The sequence below is a fragment of the Henckelia pumila genome, chromosome 1 (assembly GCF_033568475.1).
Source record: "Henckelia pumila isolate YLH828 chromosome 1, ASM3356847v2, whole genome shotgun sequence".
Lineage (NCBI taxonomy): Eukaryota > Viridiplantae > Streptophyta > Magnoliopsida > Lamiales > Gesneriaceae > Henckelia > Henckelia pumila.
Genome location: NC_133120.1, coordinates 6,514,955 through 6,534,670, shown reverse-complemented (window position 1 = coordinate 6,534,670; position 19,716 = coordinate 6,514,955). Strand labels below are relative to the sequence as shown.

General features: G+C 36.3%; 1 protein-coding gene across 1 annotated transcript; it reads right to left on the bottom strand.

The window, feature by feature from the left end:
• Nucleotides 1-17,431: 17,431 nt before the first annotated feature.
• On the bottom strand, nucleotides 17,432-19,415 carry LOC140876072 (heat stress transcription factor A-7a-like). The gene is made up of 2 exons (XM_073279924.1): nucleotides 19,126-19,415; nucleotides 17,432-18,251 (listed from the first exon to the last, which is right to left on the bottom strand). The coding sequence occupies exons 1-2, from the start codon at nucleotides 19,372-19,374 to the stop codon at nucleotides 17,508-17,510; spliced, it is 993 nt and encodes a 330-aa protein (XP_073136025.1). The 5' UTR covers nucleotides 19,375-19,415; the 3' UTR covers nucleotides 17,432-17,507.
• Nucleotides 19,416-19,716: the final 301 nt, after the last annotated feature.

Sequence of the window (19,716 nt, the reverse complement as noted above, 5' to 3'; positions counted from 1 at the left end):
TGGACTAAGACTCGTGATTGGCAACCACGGGTCGATTAGAAATGGAATCGATCATTCTATATAATATGTGATATTATTATTGTATGCATGTTTTAGACAAAATTGTGTGAATCCGGCTCATATTATTGGGGGATCCACATGGCGACCGTCCATCACAACTTAATATTGATGGGTCATCTTGACATGTCACAATAAACGGCGTCATATTATTGGGCCCTTATTGGACATGAGGTAAAAACGTGGAGGTTGCTTTGGAAGCAATTGGGCTCTACCTTTTGAAAATTATGGTTTGCTGATATTATTCGGGACCATAGTTTGTCAATTGGACTCCATGTTCTCACTAAGGAAAACAGTTTCCCGTTTTCACTAGAGGGTAGTGAAATCGTTAAAATAGTGGGAGTGAGATTCATAAAATAAATTTCGCCTATTTTATGTCTTAGTAAATTACTTAAACAATCACTGATATTTGTCTGTTTCTTTTCAGTATTTCATAAAGATGAATTCGCGTAATCCACTTTTCTCGATCCTCGAACAAAATAAATTGACTAGCGCAAACTATACGGAATGGTTCCGTAAGTTGAAGATTGTCTTGACTTCGGAGAAGATGCTCTACGTGTTAGAAAAATCTCCTTCGAAGGAAGCACCAGCTGACATAAGTCCGGAAGAGTTAGCCAAACTTGATACATGGTGGGACCATGATATCAAGGCCAAATTCTATATGCAAGCCTCGATGTCTGATGAACTCCAGAGGCGATTTGAGGACACTGTGAATGCTGCTGACATTCACGTACAACTCAAGGAACTTTTTGGGGCTCAATCGAGGGCTGAAAGGTTCGCTACTGTAAAGGAGCTAATGACGTGTCGCATGCGTGAAGGGACTTCGGTCCGTGATCATGGGGTACGAGTGATTTGGCTCATACAGAAGTTGGTAACCCTTGATTTGGTGTTGGAGCATGAACTCAACGTGGACTTACTACTTCTATCTCTTCCTTCTTCGTTTGACGGATTTGTGGTGAATTTCAATATGAACAAGATAGAGGCCTCCCTTGAAGAGATGGTCAATATGCTTGTGACATATGAATCCACTTTAAAGAAGGATAAACCGGCTTTCTTGGTGGGCTCCTCTTCCTCTGCTAAGAAGGGGCCAAGTACAAAGGGTAAGAAACGTTCTGCCCCACCCAAGAAAATCGAACCCGAGAAGAAGTACAAGACAAAGGCTTCAAATATGGAAAAGTCCAAGGATGTTTGCCATTACTGCAAGAAGCCCGGTCATTGGAAGCGTAACTGCAAGGAATATCTAGAGCAGTTGCGAACTGCAAAGGGTATGTTCTATATTGAAATAAATGTTTCACTTAATACTACTTCTTGGGTATTGGATACCGGATGTGGATCTCACATTTGCAATGATTTGCAGGTGATGACAAGAAGTCGCAGGCTTAGAATGGGTGAGACCCAGCTGAGGCTCGGAAATGGTTCCAGAGTTGAAGCTAAAGCTGTGCGAGATATTTATTTAATTTTGCAGAACGGTTTTAAGTTACTTTTGAGAGATGTTTTATTTGTTTCGGATTTGATTAAAAACATTATTTCTGTTTCTATGCTTGATAGAGATGGTTATTTTTGCAATTTTATGAATGGGATTTGCAATATTTACAAGAATGAATGTTTGATTGGAAATGGACAACTTGAAAATGATCTATATAACTTAAAACTAAAAGACGTTCCAATAAATTATGTTGATAAACCGGCAACAACAAACAAAAGGAAAATTGATAGCCAAAACCCGGCAAACCTTTGGCATGCTAGGTTAGGTCATATTTCCTCAAGGAGGATGAACAAGCTAGTGGGAGAGGGCATGTTTGATATGTCTGATATTAACTCTCTACCTACTTGTGAATCCTGCCTAAAAGGAAAAATGACTAAATCTCTTTTTAAGGGGAAACCTGAGCGTAGTCAAAATCTGTTGGATTTGATCCATACAGATGTTTGTTGTCCATTTAGAGTTGGTACTCAATATGGCCACACCTACTTCATTACCTTTACTGATGATTATTCTAGGTATGGGTATTTATATTTAATGAAATATAAGTCTGAAGCATTTGAAAAGTTCAAAGAATTCAAGGCTGAAGTAGAAAACAAGCTAGGTAAAAGTATTAAAGCACTTCGATCAGATCGAGGTGGAGAATACTTGAGTACCGAGTTTTTGGACTATCTGAAAGAGAATGGGATTCTCTCTCAGTGGACTCCTCCTATGACACCTCAGCTGAATGGTGTATCGGAGCGTCGTAATCGAACTTTGTTGGACATGGTTTGATCCATGATGAGCTTCACTGAGCTTCCACCTTCGTTTTGGGGCTATGCGCTTGAAACGGCGGTATTGTTGTTGAACAACGTCCACACTAAAGCAGTGGACAAAACACCATACGAGTTATGGAATGGCAAAGCTCCTAAGTATTCGTACTTGAGGATTTGGGGATGTCCTGCTTACGTGAATCAGACAGTGGGAGATAAGTTGGATAGTCGATCCACCTTATGTTATTTTGTAGGGTATCCGAAGAATTCAATCGGATATTATTTCTATTATCCTGCTGAAACAAAGGTGTTTGTTTCAAGGAATGCCACCTTCTTGGAGAAGGAGTTCTTATTGGATAAGAAAGGCGAGATGATGGAACTCGAAGAAATTCGAGAAGAACCCGAAATACAAAATAATGATCCTACACCTCAGGAACCATTGATAGACACGCCTGTACCTAGAAGATCCGAGAGGACTTCTAGACCTCCTATTCGATATGGTCTTCTTCTTGAAGGGGATCAAGATGAACCCGATGTTGGATGTGATCCAAGAAACTTCAAGGAAGCAATTTCTGATGCGGATTCAAATTTATGGCTTGAATCTATGCAGTCGGAAATAGATTCGATGCATACAAACCAAATTTGGTCTTTAGTAGATCCTCCTGATGGAATTGTTCCAATAGGGTGTAAATGGATCTACAAGAGAAAGCTTGGGCCTGATGGTAAGGTATTGACCTACAAGGCGCGATTGGTGGCGAAAGGTTATACTCGAAGACAAGGAGTTGACTATGATGAAACCTTTTCACCAGTTGCAATGTTCAAGTCCATAAGAATCCTTATTGCCATAGCTGCTTGGTATGACTATGAGATATGGCAAATGGATGTGAAAACTGCTTTTCTTAATGGAGACATTAAGGAAGAAATCTATATGAAGCAGCCTGAGGGGTACACATCCATGGGAAGCGAGCATAAGGTATGCAAGCTTCAGAGATCAATTTATGGTCTAAAACAAGCATCAAGAAGTTGGAACCAGAAATTTGATGAAACAATAAAGGATTTTGGTTTCATCAAGAACCCGGAGGAACCATGTGTGTACAAGAAAGTAGTTAAGGATGCTGTGACATTCTTAGTACTTTATGTTGATGACATCCTACTCATTGGGAATGACGTAGGGATGTTGCAGTCAACAAAGATATGGTTATCAGGTAGATTCTCGATGAAGGATTTGGGTGAGGCATCCTATATTCTAGGGATACAGATCTATAGAGATAGATCTAAGAGAATGATAGGACTCACTCAATCAACCTACATCGACACCATATTGAAACGGTTTTCAATGGATGGGTCCAAGAGAGGACATCTACCCATGTGTCATGGAGTTTCTCTATCCAAGTCTATGTGTCCCAAGACTGATGAAGAGATAAAGAAAATGACACATGTACCATATGCGTCAGCCATAGGTAGTATCATGTATGGGATGATATCTACCAGACCGGATGTAGAATTTGCTCTGAGTGTCACGAGCAGATATCAAGCTAATCCAGGTCAAATGCATTGGAAAGCCGTGAAGGACATTCTTAAGTACTTACGAAGGACTAAGAATATGTTCATGGTATATGGAGGAAGAGAACTAAAATTGGAAGGCTATACCGACCCTAGCTTCCAAAGTGACGTGGATGACTCGAAGTCAACCTCTGGATTTGTGTTCATGCTCAATGGCGGTGCTGTCTCTTGGAAGAGTTCCAAGCAGGACACCACAGCAGATTCCACCACTGAGTCAGAATACATTGCAGCATCAGCTGCTGCTAAAGAGGCCGTTTGGATGAGGAATTTCGTCCAAGAGTTGGGCGTTATTCCAGAAGTTGTTGGTCCAGTCCCGGTGTACTGTGACAACACGGGTGCCGTTGCTCAGGCAAAGGAACCAAGGTCTCATCAAAGATCCAAACACGTACTGAGGAAATACCACATCATCCGGGAGATTGTGAAAAGAGGAGACATCACTGTCGAAAGAGTGGCCTCTGCAGACAATATCGCTGATCCACTTACTAAGCCCTTGCCAGGACCATTATTTGACAAACATCGCGAAGCAATGGGTCTACGTAGTATGACTAGTTGGCTATAGGGCAAGTGGGAGATTGAAAGAGTGGGTGCCCGGTGAGCCAACTTGTGGCTAAGGGCTTTGATGACTCTTTATATAAACAATCTTTTGTTTAATATTATTTACACTTTTATTAATGGCAATGACTTTATCTTTCTTCATATTGTTATATTGTGATATACTATTGTTGTTTTGATAAAGACCTTGAATATACTATAGTGTATGTAAGATGTGGTAGAACATGGAGATGTCTATCATGAAACACATCTTATAGTCACTGTATATTCTAAACTATTCCTATTCGATTGAGCCGTCCGATAATAAGGATAAGGATCGCTCGAGTTTGAGACTAGCATTTGCGATGCAGAGTACCACGTTTCATTGGTAAGGAACATAGAGATGTTCGAAGCATGCAAATGGATATTCATACGATGAATGATCGAACTACCCTATCCGGACTTTCCAAGAGGTTATCACTTATCGAGTGGATAAAGTCCGCGGTTTTGGTTGTACACCATTAGTCCTTACTACTTGAAACATCATTGAGACTCTATATGCTAGTACTGTGCTTTGACTCGTTTACCGACTCTATTGGGGTCATCAGGTGTCGGGATTGGGTACAGTTACAACACATATAGGAGTCGATGCTTTGTTGTCAAGGATTCACCACATACTTGCGAGTGTGGATATCCTATGCGATCTGAGGAGATATTAGTGTGACGAATCTCTAGCCAGAGTACATGATGTGTTTTAAGAAATGGTTTCTTAGTAACACATGCGATGTCACTATTTGATCTTCAAGATGTATTGCATAGTTATCGAATCTCGAACGACTCTCGATTTACCAATGGTTGTTGATTCGATCGAGATATATGGATGAAGGGACCGTACTGTACGCTAACCAAAATCTATTGGTTCTTGCAGGCACTATAAGTGATACCTAGGGAATCATGGGGCGATGTTGCTAGGCGCTCTTACCATGATTCGATGGGCAAGTCGGAAATTGTTGTTCCGAGTCACAAGGAGTTGTGAGCCCACGGCTAGATGTATCCCTGAACCATTGAGGGTCACACAGAGTAATGGATTTTTAATCCCCGTTGAGATAGTTAAATTTAAAGAGTTAAATTTAATGAACAAAGAAGTTGGACTTCTTATTTAAGAGTATAGGAGTAAGATTTTCTAAAATGACATAGGGATGGGCATTTTTGGAAATCACTGAATTCGGATTCAGAAAAATTTATCTTGACTTTAAAAAGTGCAGAAATGGTTTCTGTGCACATTGGCGAAATCGGTTTATCAATCGGAGTCATGATGAATTTTATATTAATTTTTTAACATGCGGGCTTTGCTTGTCGGGCTTGAACTTATGACTAATGGGCCCTAAGCTGTTAGCGGCCTACATTATAAATAAGTTATTGCAGTACAAAAATTACACATAACAGGTCACAATTTTCGAAAACCCTAAGTATTTTCTCTAACAGTGGCCGCCCCCCTCCCCTCTGCTCGGTGAAAATCCAGCCTGTGAATTTTGAATTACAGTCTGGTTTAACGGATCAAATTCGTTAATTCTCTTCGTAGAAACTTCTGATAGATTTTCTAGTGCAATCTATCAGAGGGATTAAATATCCGTTCGTGGACCTGATTGAATAACAGTTCGTCCATCAGTTCCAGGGATATACAACAAGAGCAGAGCAATCTGTTGGTGTCCATAATCTCGATTCGAGATTTGAGGTAAAAATTTATAATTGTTATTTAATTTTTACACATACAATTTAATCGTAAAAGTTTTGATACCCATTATGGAATCGTTCCATATAAAATTTTTAAACTTCCGCTGCACCGGGTATCAATTCTGATTGATCTGATCGCCGCGTTCTCCAACACAATTCCCTTATATGAGCATACTCTATATATAGCTCCATTCTTATTGATCAACACATTGATAATAAGAACGTCAGGAAACTCAAGTCTGATAGTACCCAACCAGTCATGTAAACGTCTAGCAGCATCGCTTACATGACTCCCTAGGTATCAAATGATAATGCCTGCAAGAACCAATCAATTATGGTTAGCTTACAGTACGGTTCCTTCAACTCATATATCCCGACCGATTCGACAACCATTGGTTTATCGAGATTTGTCATTGAATCAATAACTATGTGTCATGCCGTAGTTGCATCGAAAATGTAATTCAAGAAACACCTTTCTTAATTACACTTACTCTGATCAGAGATTTCAAGCTACGTATGCATGATATAACATAGGATATCCATACCCGTAGGTAAGCGCTGAATCCCCGACTACAATGCATTGACTCCTATATGTTTCGTCACAACACCCAACATTGCCACCTGATGACCCCAGATGAGTCGGTAAACAAGTCAAAGTGAAGCACTAGCATATAGAGTCTCCATGTTGTCCCGGGTTATAAGGACTAATGGTGTACAACCATAAACTAGGACTTCTCCACTCGATAAGTGAGAACCACTTGGAAAATCCTTTAGGGAGGGTTGTTCAGTGCACTCTACAAGGAGCACCTATTTGCATGCTTGGACATCTCCATGTCTCCTACCAATGAAACATGGTACTCACATCGCAAATACTAGTCTCAAGCTCGAGCGACCTTTATCCTTCTTTATGGCGGCTGAATCGACTAGGAACAGTTTAGAATATACAGTATTCCAAATATGAGTTTCAAGATGGTCATCACATGACCATCTCATATTCTTTCTACTATTTGTATATTCAAGGGCTTTATCTATGCAGCTTGCATGGGTATAAAGATAAAGATGTGCCAAATTAAATAATGTCAAATATTATTAAAATAAATATTGTCATACAAGAGTTCTCTCAAGGACCATCGGTCAACACATTGGCTCGACGGGCACCTACTCTACGCTTGGATCTATATCAAATGCACTCACTTGATGACAAGTACAAGAGAGAGTTAGGAGTTAACTGACTGAGACTGACGCCTAAACATTTTACTAGCTCTACCAGGGTACGAGATGGGGGTATTGAAAATCCAATATTCAGATGTTCAACATAAACAGTGAAGTAACCAGGAGGTGGAGAGTGACGAGAGTCACCGGGACTCGAAAATATAGTGCCACTGGATCTGAGTATTCTTTTACAACCACACACATAAAAAACACTTTCACGAGACAAAGGATGGGACACCGTGTTGCCAGGAATCCCATCATTATCTTGGTCGCTAGATGAATCGATAACGGGATTGAGGTTAAGGTCATTAGGCTTCGTGCTTCGTAATGGTGCCACCACAGCTTCGAGTGGGGCAGGGTTACTCAAGTAGACGATACCACCACTTAAGCTGGGACTATAACCCGGGGATTCCGTTTCGGCATAAAATTCAGAGTTAGGTAGTGGTGTGAGAAAGTCGAACGACCCTTCCTTGGGGCTATGTCGGGACCTAGATTGGATCTCTCATAGAGATATTAGTAAAGAATATTCTTTCCTTCATTCTACACCCTGCAAAATTATCTGGTAATTTCAGAGTGATATTTAAATTTTTTCTTCCGTGAGATATTTCTGATCTACAAGGGGAATTAGTATGCGTAAATTACAAAATGTACGTACTCAAACATATATAATAAGTAATCAGCAATTTAGCAGCAGTCGGGTAGCATAGGAGTTCAGCAACAACCAAGCCCAACAACCGAAACCCAAGGCAAACAATCAAGAAAACTTCAACTCCACCGGCCCAACTCCAAAAACTCAACAGCATCGACCCACTTCATGTCTCTAGTCCAGATCGATATCCTTCTCCCTCCTAAACACCATGAGCGGAGCCCGCTCTCTGCCCCAAACATCTTCGCCAGCTGCACGCTGCCCCACCCATCTCCTCTAGCGGTATGTCGCCCCGCCCATCTCCACCAGCAGCATGCCGCCTGAAACGACCCTAATTCTACTTTAAATAATAATTAAATAAAAATGCGGATTTTAAGAAAATTTTTGGCATGACCTATCTATTTATATTTAAACCTGCCTGTCACAGACATCAACTAAAAATACAACCAACAATACTAAATAAACTAGACCGATAAATGAACGAGAAGCGAAGAAAAAGATTCAACATTCCAAACGTCAAAAGACTAAGCAATTACATATTTTCACGCACACAAATAATTCTAGAAATATTTACAATAATATTTATCCAAACAACAAAATAAAAAACTTTAAAATTTCTAAAGTAAGCTTTTGCGAAAGACTAGCATAGGTCGGAGGGATATGACGTGCCCTCATTGCAGTCCACTCGATAGTCTTGCCCCTCGATCTCTACAATAAATTAACTTGCACCAAATAGATGTAGTGAGCCTAGAGACCCAACAAGAATATGGGAGAAATAACGAGTACTACATAAATACATGCACACGCATATTAAAAATAGCTTGTAATAAAAATACTTTTGTGCCCTTAACTTAAGCAAAAGATTTCTATAAAGGATGTGAACATGAATTGAACATATTCATGGATAAGTCGAACATAATCAATGTAACTGCAAAAACTGTACTGGAACATGCTCATAAATATTTTGAACTTAGATCCTTGAATTGTGACTCTGTGGTTTCTATCTCGATCATGACTGCAGTGCACTATGCCGCAAGGAAGTCAGGATGTCTCCGAACTAGTCTTTTCCTATAGGTGGTAAGGGAAGCCAAGATTTCTCTCGACTCGTCCAAACCCATAAATTTGGTAAGGGAAGCTAAGACGTCTCCTAACTCGTCCAAACACATTAATATTTTGGTAAGGGAAGCTAAGACGTCTCCTAACTCGTCCAAACACATGAGTATTTTGGTAAGGGAAGCTAAGACGTCTCTTAAATCGTCCAAACACGTGATAAAAGTAGTCACAATCATCTTACTTCGTTCGTAAAATACTTTCTTTCATACTTGATTCTGGGACTTAGCATGCATATGTACATATATATTATTTGTAAACATTTATTCGATAATCATGCAAATGACTCACACATGGATGACCGGAATGGTGATGTAGGGAGCAAACCAAGGGTAGGAATCTAAACCATAATTTACGCTTAGGACGATTTGAGCGGTTCACCCGTAAAGCTTACAACTCACTCAATTCTTATTCAAAAAGAGTTCCGCTTGAAACCACGACTCCCACACACTTAGAACTAAATAAAGAAGTCATCCTCGGGGTATTATTATTATCCAATCATTTTATGAAAATTTATTCCCGAACAGCAACCTCGTTAAACTCCAAAATTCTGCACCTATCCAATCAATAGCCTAGAACTCAACCAAAACTTAACCGAATTAATTCCCGCTTGAACCGACATATTCCTAACATCCTAGGCTAATACAAAACCCAAGACCTTAACCAAGTCATGAGTTTAACCCTGTTTTAAAAATTCATTTCCGGACAGCCCCAACCGTTGCCAAAATTCTGCTCACACCTCTTAGTCTGTTCCCCTTCCTATGACTTCGCCAATGGACTCCCATTAACCCAACCTACAAACCAAGACCATGAGCACTTCTTAGACCCCTTCAAATCTCTTGGAGAGCTTTCCCCTAGCCTAGTGTCGCCTGAAACAATAGTCCCTGCCCCTGCCCCTAAAACCCGATCCCTTCATCACCAAACCAATAGCCTTTCGCCTCAAATTTTGCTAGCCCTTTCACACCACCTAGGCACTACCATGTGAGCTACGTTTTCACCCATGGTAGCCCTTAATCAACCATCCAAACAACAAGAAAGAACTTGAATCAACACATACTCAAACACAATGCAAGAATCTCAAAACAGGTGCCGATGCAAAATAATTGAGCCTCACAAATGAATGTTAAATAAACTCCAGAATAGGGAAAATTAGCATTTTGGTCCTGTATGTTGGCTTTTTTTTGGTTTTGGTCCTGTATGTTGGCTTATTTTGGAAAAGATCCTGTAACTCGATTTTTTTTTTGGATTTAGTCCTATATCTTGGCTTATTTTGGTTTTGGTCCTGTAAGTTGGTTTGCTTTTTGGTTTTCGTCCTGTATGTGATAATGTTTTGGAATTTAGAAGTTGATCTATAATTATTTTTGTAATAAATATTTTTTATTCTTTCATGTTTTATGTGCTTATTGGTTTGAGATAATTACAACTAACTAATAAAAAAATATTTTTTTACGCTTAAACTTTTTTTAATATAAAAAATTTAATAAAATCTAAAATATGTTAATTTAATGTATTAAATGTAACATACTTTTGTTCTTTTAAAAAGTAACAAACAAACATTCATTTATATCGTTCTCAACAGTAACTTCGATTTTTTTATTTATTTGGCACTAAGTGTTCATCCACTTAGCACCTATTAATGATCATATAAATAAGTTTCAACCTAAATTAACAAAATTAGCTAAAAAACTAAAAATATATTTAAAACATACTTTCGTTCTTTTAAAAAGAAACACTCTAATATATTTTTTTATCGTTCTCAACTATGGTTGACTTTTTTTGTTCCTCTTTTCTCGAAAGCAGAGCTTTTTAGGTATGTTTCACTTTTATCACGCTTAATCGCCGCTTAAGCGTGTTTTTTAGAACATTTCAAATAAGAAAAATTTTGCTGCTCCCTCCAGTTTCGGTGACGGAGGAAAAATACAAAAAAAACCAAGTTATTGTACCTTTTAGAACATAATTATTATTTTAAAAAATAATTAGAAGGTCAATATCTAAATTTTAAAACTAATTTATTTAATTATAAAATCATAAAAAAATATTTATTATAAAAGCTTAAGCGGTGAAGTTGGAAAGTCAACTTATAAATTCTAAATTTAATTTATTATTTTAAAATAAAAAAACATAGGCGCTTATTCTAACTTAACCGAGCTTAATTTGGTCAAAACCGTATATTTTCCATGACCAAAATAAAAAACAAGTCAACTAATATGACCAAATCCAAAAAAAATCCGAATTCATGTACTTTTTTTCAAAACATAACTTTGTATAGGACCAAAATCAAAAATTAAGTCAATTTATAGGACCAAAACAAAAATAATCAACATGTAGGACTAAATCCAAAATAAAAACAAAGTTACTGGATCTTTTCCAAAACAAACCAATATACAGGATCAAAACCAAAATGAAGCCAACATACAGGACTAAAATGCTAATTTTCCCTCCAGAATACAATAATATCGATTAATATCATGAACAATACACCAAAATAAATCTGAAACTCTCGATGAGCTAGATATTCACGTAGAACAGAACACCAGAAATCGAGCAGGCTCTATAAATCCGACAAAAATCGAAATGCAAGCAAGAAATACAACGCATGACGTAATAATCTACTTGGAGGCCAAAAAAACTCATTTTCTTGCCTTAAACTGAGAAAAACCAGAAATGGGGGAAACTCAGCTGAGCGGTGGTCGAGACTAAGAAGCGCTGAAATTAACTCGAATAGCAAGCTCAGGAGAAGACCATGCCGGAAAAAGAAGCTGCTGCGGCGGCCGAAGGAAGAAGAAGAAGGATGAGAGTGCAAATCGCGAGAGGAAATGGAGAAGAAAAATGATAGGGCCTCGTCTGATGCTTGGAGAAGGGGGGGATACAAATGGGCCGAGATTGGGCTGTGGGAACTCCTAAAATGGGCCGAGCAACACATATTTTTAAGTGTGTAGGTAAATATTATATAATATGCATTATTTATATGGTGCGAGTAAAAGTGTCCGTCCCAAATTTTCGCAAATACTCAAGTTGAAAAAAATCCAAGAATTAAACACTTTAAATATTCTGATGTCACGGCAGTAAAATATTTAATTAACAAGCAGAGCGATTAAAATAATTTAAACAAACTAAAATAACTTTTTAAAGTAATTTAAATAAACACACAAGCGGAACTAAAAACTTTTAAAATGATTTGGACAATTAAAAATGATTTAAATAAATAAGCTAGACATTTAAAATAATTTAAAATAACTACCCGCTAACTTAGGTTATTTAGAATAAATAAATTGGACACTCGAAAATATTTAAACAAATAAGCTAAACAGTTTAAATCATTTAAAAGAATAAACTAAACAATTAAAATCATTTAAATATGCAAGCTTAAACCCAATTTAAAATATTAAACAATTAAGTTGCACAATAAAAATCATTTTGACAAATAAACTTAAATAATTAAAAATATTAATTAAATAGTTAGTACAATAAAAATTATTTGAATAAATAATAAAAATATTTTATTAACACATACTTCACATAAATAATTTAATCAATTAAACTTAAAAATAATAATCCTAATATTTATTAAATTTAATGCATGCGATTTAGTAGATTGGATTTTAGGTACTACACCACCACCCATCACCAGCAGGACGTTGCCCACTCATCTTCGCCAGCAGCGCCCTACCCCACTCATCTCCGCCAGCAGCGTTCCGCCCACCATCGGATCAACCTTCGCAAGCCCATCACCTCTCTCCTACAACACCACGAGCGTCGCCCGCTCTATGCCTCACTCATCGCCGCCCAGCCATGAAAGGCCAGCCCCGACTTGGGCTTGGGCGTCGTAGGCTCACCATGTCATCCCGCCTCCAAGCACTTCCGATCGATTCACCCCGCACCATCCAAACAGCAAACCACCTACACGAAATATACCCCCATCGTAGCGCCAGGCCAGCTCCGCCGTGAGCCCAACCATGGCAGCCTGCCCGCATAATCCACCATCGGAACCCTCACCATCTCCAACCGAAACCGCCACAGAAGAAAAGGAATAGACAGAGCACCACCCGAGCTACAATCCTTGACATCACCTCCCCAGCCCAACACCATCTCGACCATCATGATTTTCCCCTCCAGAATCTTTGGAACTTGTCATCAGCCTACTTTGGTATTCCTCGTCACTGCTACGACGCCCAGCGCTGAGCCACCACCGGAGCAGCGAGGGAAATGTGTGCAATTTTTTTCCGGTGGTAAGGTAATGGTTTAACTTGTTAGAATATTAAACAAAAAAGGCGCAGAAGAAGAGTAGAGAAACAAGAGAAAAGTCCCGCATAAAACAAAAGGCGATAAAGAAAGAAAGAGGAATGGGACAACTATACCTGCCATTCCTTGGGTCTTGTGCTGTTATTAGGGGAGCCTACGCAAGAAAAAATGACTAAAGAGACCTATTTATAGTAATAAAACCCTAATGGTAAGATCTTGTCCAGTAAGTTACCAAATTTTCAACCCATCAAAACTAAAAATAAATAGTACGAATGATATATATTAATAAAAATATATAATTCTTGCGTAATTGAGTATGGTACTCTCGATCATTTTCAATAAAATTACACTTACTCGAGAGTACGTAGGAAGTCTATGATGAGTATAAAAGTCTATGATGAGTATAAGCTTATTTTAGTAATTTTAAAGCGTAATCTAAAAGTAACAATATAAATAAATTAAGTAGCTCAAGTTGTAAAACTTGCCACTTGGAGAGGGTCAGTTGCTAATTTCTAAACCCTAGAAGAGTTTGTTTGCAGTTTAGACCTACATCACTTTTTCTATAAATACCAAAAACATTTCTCATTATCGGTAAGTGATTTTTAAATTTTCAAAAGCTCTCTACTTTTATGCTACTCGAAGGAGGTGATCGCTGACTTGAGCGTCGGCGGGTTTTCATCTGGTGACCACCCGACGTCTTTAACGTTTATCCGTGAAGCAGGTGACAGCCCAAAGAAGATCAAACATTAGATTTCAACTTCGTCAAGTGAACCGTTGGAGTAGGAGACTATTGGAGTTTAGATCTCTTGATTTGATGGATCATGTACCTAATCCCGCTGATTCAGGTAGACGATTTATTGCCCACATCAGAGACAAGTAGAAACCATTGCTTATATCAAACTCCCAACTGCATTAAAATAAAACTCTTTAGACATATCTCGTATTTCTTTAGAAATGCTTGGACACATTTCACAACTTAATTTTTGCCTCCTTTTTTTTCAGATAGACGGCCAACCTCCAACAGTTCAACTATTTTTTACAACAAATATATATACAGGGGCGGACCCATGTATGGTCGGGGCCCGGGGGTGGGGCCCTCAAATTTTTAAAAAAAGTATTAGTTTATACTTATATATTTTTTTAATAAAATAAAATATGGTACATGTTAATTTTAAATAATATTGATGTATTATATTTCAAAGAAATTATGTTTAATAACTCATCAAATAATTGTATAATGAATTATTATGAATTGATTATAAAGTTTTAACTTTTTTGCCGTCTTTTAGTTGATATAAAATGCATATTCATGATTGTTTTATAAATTGTATCCAATAACGGAGCTAGATTTTTATCTCTATCCAAACTAAAATTTCTAAGCTCTCTTTTTTTTTTTATGTGTTGATCTTTTATATTTTTATTTTTAAAATTGTTCACTGGATATTGACAAAGTTAACTAAATTTAATGTATAAAAAATAGAAAAAAAAAAATTAGGTCGCCCAACCGACCACCCGGACGAAACAACACATAGCTCCGTCCGTAAATTTGCCCCCCCTGACCAAATTTTATGGGTCCGCCCCTATATATATATATATATATATATAGAAGGTAATTAACCAAATATTCTATCAAGCTTAACAAAGCTCAAAATTTACCTAGGAATATTATATATTTTCTCCTCTATACCAACAAGAGTATCATTAATCAATAGGCATTAAATTTGATCGTATAACCATCGGATGCAAAAAACGCACATGACTGAAATATCCTACAACGGCAGCACAGAAAATCTAAATATTTAGAGGGGAAAGTAAGAAGTAGTATCCACCAAAGATATTAAAATCATAAGAACATTAAGTCAATATCTAAATATTCTTTTAGTATTATAAAAGTTAAAAGAATACGGAATGATTTGGTTTGGTCATGCTAACAAAACGTAAAATACAAAGATCAGAAACTACAATATTATGTACAAATATCTGCAAAAGATCATAATAAATATATCCACGGTATACAATTAGGTACCGTTTCAAGCTGCATATTATTAATGATAATTTATCTTGTACAATCTTATGTTTATTTGGTTATATTATTTATTCATCTAATAATTATTTATCTTACATCAGTTAAGTAATTGAATTTAAATTATAATATTAATCATAATATATAATATTATTCATATTTTATCAATTGTTAAAAAGATAAAATGATAATTCATCATTTTGTTTCAAATTTAATCAATCAAATCAAACAAACTATTATTTATCAATCAAACCAAATGCTATATTAACAATTATTTTTAATTATTTTTATTATATTGGATTATTTATCTTTACATTATTATCATATATTTAAATTAAAACGATACCTTAACATAATACAATAGCTAGGATATATTAAATATCAACCTATATATAAAGTTTGAATTTGAAAATGTGACAAGACGAAAGAGGGTACAATCCACTCCATTTGAAGAGGAAACTACAGAGAGAATCTTAATTCTTTCGAAAAAAATAAACATTTGTTTTGGGGTCTATGATAATGATACACGTTTTAAATTGTAAATAAAATAAAAGAGGAAAAAATGACACAAAAAGCATGGCAAAAGTAATTGTTTATACGACAAATGTGGGCTTTTAAAAAAGAAGGTACGTGGCCCAACTACAATCGCAAATCTGGCGGATAGATTAATGGTGTACGGTTTATTTTTATTTTTTTTTTCTCACAACCCATTATTTATTCTAGCAAACAAATACAATCCTGACTCTTGTGTTCAAGTTGATGGTATAGGTAAATTTTTGACCAGAGGTCAAGAGTTCGATTCCTCCTGTTAAAATTTTTTTGGACTAGTCTGTCACACAGAGTTTGCCCAGTGTGATTTACCTGACTAGCGTAGTTTGCAGGCTATTGCGTTAGTGCGGGATTTACCCAGAGCCCACCGAAAGGTAGCGGCTGCAGGTTCCAACGTTACAAAAAAAAAAAAACAAAAAAAACAAATACGATCATGCCCTCAAGGGGGTGTCCAAGTTGGTGGAATAGGTGAACTCTTGGCCAGAGGTTAGGAATTTGATTCCCCCTGCCAACACTTTCTTGGACTAGCCTGTCACACAGGGTTTGCCCAGTGTGATTTACTTGACTAGCGTAGTTTGCAGGCTATTGCGTTATTCCGGGGGTTTACTCAGAGCGTACCGAAAGATAACGGTTGCGGGTTCCACGTTACAAAAAAAAAAAAAAAACAAACAAACAAATAAGATCCTGCGAGTAAAGAAATTAAATTAAAAATTTTAAAAAAAAATACAATCTTGTGAGTAAATTAATTAAATTAAAAATTTTTATTTCTAGATTTATAGAGAAAAAAATCTTTTTACCAGTAGAAAATGTAAATTTTGGTATGCTAATTTTTCTTATTTCGAATTTAATCTATCAACTCCTTATTTCCTACCTTAAGTTCAGCTATTCGATCGAATGCCTCCGATCCTCTGGGATACTTTTTGGATTAGTTAGTAAAATTATCATTTATTCCCCGAAGGCTTTATATTCAGACTAATTCGTTGGAAGGCCGATGTCTCATTGTCCCTGGGTGACGACGTGGTTCAAGTAATAGTCAATTGCAGTCTTAGAACCTGAGATGAGAGTGATCAGCTAGTAAGACTCTTAGGAATGAAGATCCTAGATGAAGAAAATTCATTTCTTTGGTTCATAAAACTTTTATTTTCCTGTTATTGTCGTCCAAGTTACATGATTTCAGACACGTAACTATTTTTTATTGTCAAATCAGCATTTTGAGAAAATATAACCAAAAGCAGAGAACCAAAATTTTGATCATTTAGTTGTTTAGATTTTGTCAAAGTTGTGCCACTTGGCTGATTTAAGAAAGGCTAGCTGCTACTTGCGGGTTGATGAATTCGGTATGAATCGATAGTCAATATGAATTTTCCTACTCGATAACCCACCCGACATATAAAAGATGTTTTTTAAAAAAATAAATAAATAAAAATACCGTACCAAATCATGTCGAGTACCTCGAAACCAAAGGCCCAAAATTATTTGGACATGTGAGATTGTATTTACATATACATTAGAAAAGCCCCAATACAATACTCCTAAAACCCCATAATGGAAAATAAATGCACTATGCATATTACCAAATAGGTTATCAGCCAAAGAAATCATTTTTCTCTATTTGGTTTGAACCCAATCATCCCCACCCTCAATACCAAGTGTCCCAATTTCTTCAATCCCCTCATTTGCCAATCCTTCCCAAAACCCTTCATCAATTGGCTTACAATATTCCCCTTTTTCCAAAGATTTTCCCTCCATCATATCATCAATAAATCTTGGAATTTCACCATCCTCTAACTCGGTAACAAATTCGCGATTTTCTTGTAATGCGACATCGCTTTTGTATGTGTTCACTTCACTTCCCAATCCTGATTCTCGAAACGTAGTATTTTCCCCTTCCTGGAATACTAATTCTTCAACCCGGCCGATCACATTGCTTGAAAAAATATGGTCTGATATTGATCTTCTCCGCCTTTTGTCGCTTATTATCACTTCTTGATCATGAAGATCTTTTTTCTTGTCCTTTTGCTGCAATATTTGTTGCAAGAAAGAGGGGTTTTGTATAGCATTTACCAAGAAACTCATAGTTTGTTTTTGCTTCATTTCTGTCCCTTTAAGCCTTTGTTCCATTGTATCAAAACTTGACATAGTGGCTTGCTGTTGTTGCGTAAGTGTCATTAATTCAGTCGTTAGAACTTTCTTGTCGCGCCACAAACGATCAATCTCTTGATCAATCGACGTTTGAGAAGTGATCGAATATTGTGTCTTTCTTCTTACAAAGTTCATTAGAAGATGCCTTTGTCCCCTTAAAAACCCTTCATTTGCAAACTCCCACTTGTCTGGATCAACCTTCCTAAAGCCCTGGAATATTACATTCATAGAATGAATACATTGAATAGAAATTAGCATGTAAAATATTGCAAAAACAATTGGTTAGTAGGATTTTATGAAACATTTTCTGATTTTGAATTCATTCAACACAATTCAGTTAAGAAGCTCTACCCTATATATGAATTAATTCCTTAATACAAAGTAAATTGGAAGAGATTAAATTTTTCTATGTTTGTTGCGGCTAATTAGAAACTGACAAGAGCTTGAATCAGAGAAGATCGATCTAATTGCTAATAACGTACTATAATAACAATGAGCAAATATAAAGGATCTGAATTTAAAGGTAGAAGTACTTATTTTTGGTCTTGTTATAATATGTAATTTTAGTTTTGTAACTTGGATTTTTTTATTATTAATTTGTGTTCATGTTACGATAGATTTTCATAAGTAGTCCTGTACATTGTATTTCATTTTCTGCCCTTCTATTACCAAAAACAACATAAATTCCGATTAAAAAGATAAAAAAAATGAAAATATCGTACAATTTTACATTACTAAAATTAAAAATTCACCGTAATAAGGCCAAAAGATGAAAAGAAATATAAGTACTCATGGGACAAAAATGCATACCCATTTTTAACAAGAACACAAATTTGAAAAAAAAAAAAAAAAAAACACACATACACACACAAATAACATACCTAAAATTTTTTGTACTTCTCCCTGATTTAAATTATATATATATATATATATATATATATATTTTTGGGAATACTTTGATGTCACATACACTGGATCGAATGTATGCGAAATGAGACGAGCTAAGATTTTCATTAAAAAAACAAAAAAGCAGTATAGAAATTTTTCGAGGAAGTGAAAAAGCATAAGAATGAATAAAACTCACATAGGTATTAAGCTGCCTCACAAAACTTGAGAAATTATTGTGCTTGAAGCGGCTTGGAAGAAGATTGTTGGCAAATTTCTGAGGATCCCAAACAATGAAACTATTGTTTCCTCGACTCCACGAAACGATTTCATCTGTATTCGGATCGTCGACCAAATCATAGGTTTTTCCGAGAAACGGCGGCTGAGGATCTTGTAATGAACTTGATCCAACATACTCCTCCTTTATGGAATCTCTTGAGTAGTTCATGATAACTTTTTCGATCTTTGATGTATAGGGTTTTAGCCGAAGAAAATAATTCAAGAAAATCGAATGTAGAATTAAGTATGTATAGAACAATTAACAGTAGGTGAAGATCGTGGAGAAAATATTTAAATACAATTGGGGTGCTGAATTATTTATACTTATTTAAGACAGATATTTAATACTATGAATTGATGGAAAGTTTATTAATTTTTAATTTTTTTTACAATCTTTATATTTAAATATTGAAATTATAATATATTTTTCCGTCCATGTACTTCTGGATTTTGATCGTCAATACTCATAAAATGCACGTGGATTTTCCATGAACACAATATAATTTTTTTA

Excerpts from the sequence above, each read along its gene's own strand:
- LOC140876072 (XM_073279924.1), bottom strand. The coding sequence starts at position 19,374 with ATGAACTACTCAAGAGATTCCATAAAGGAGGAGTATGTTGGATCAAGT. Across the intron at positions 18,252-19,125 it reads TGAGGCAGCTTAATACCTAT|GGCTTTAGGAAGGTTGATCC; the intron begins GTGAGTTTTATT and ends GTAATATTCCAG.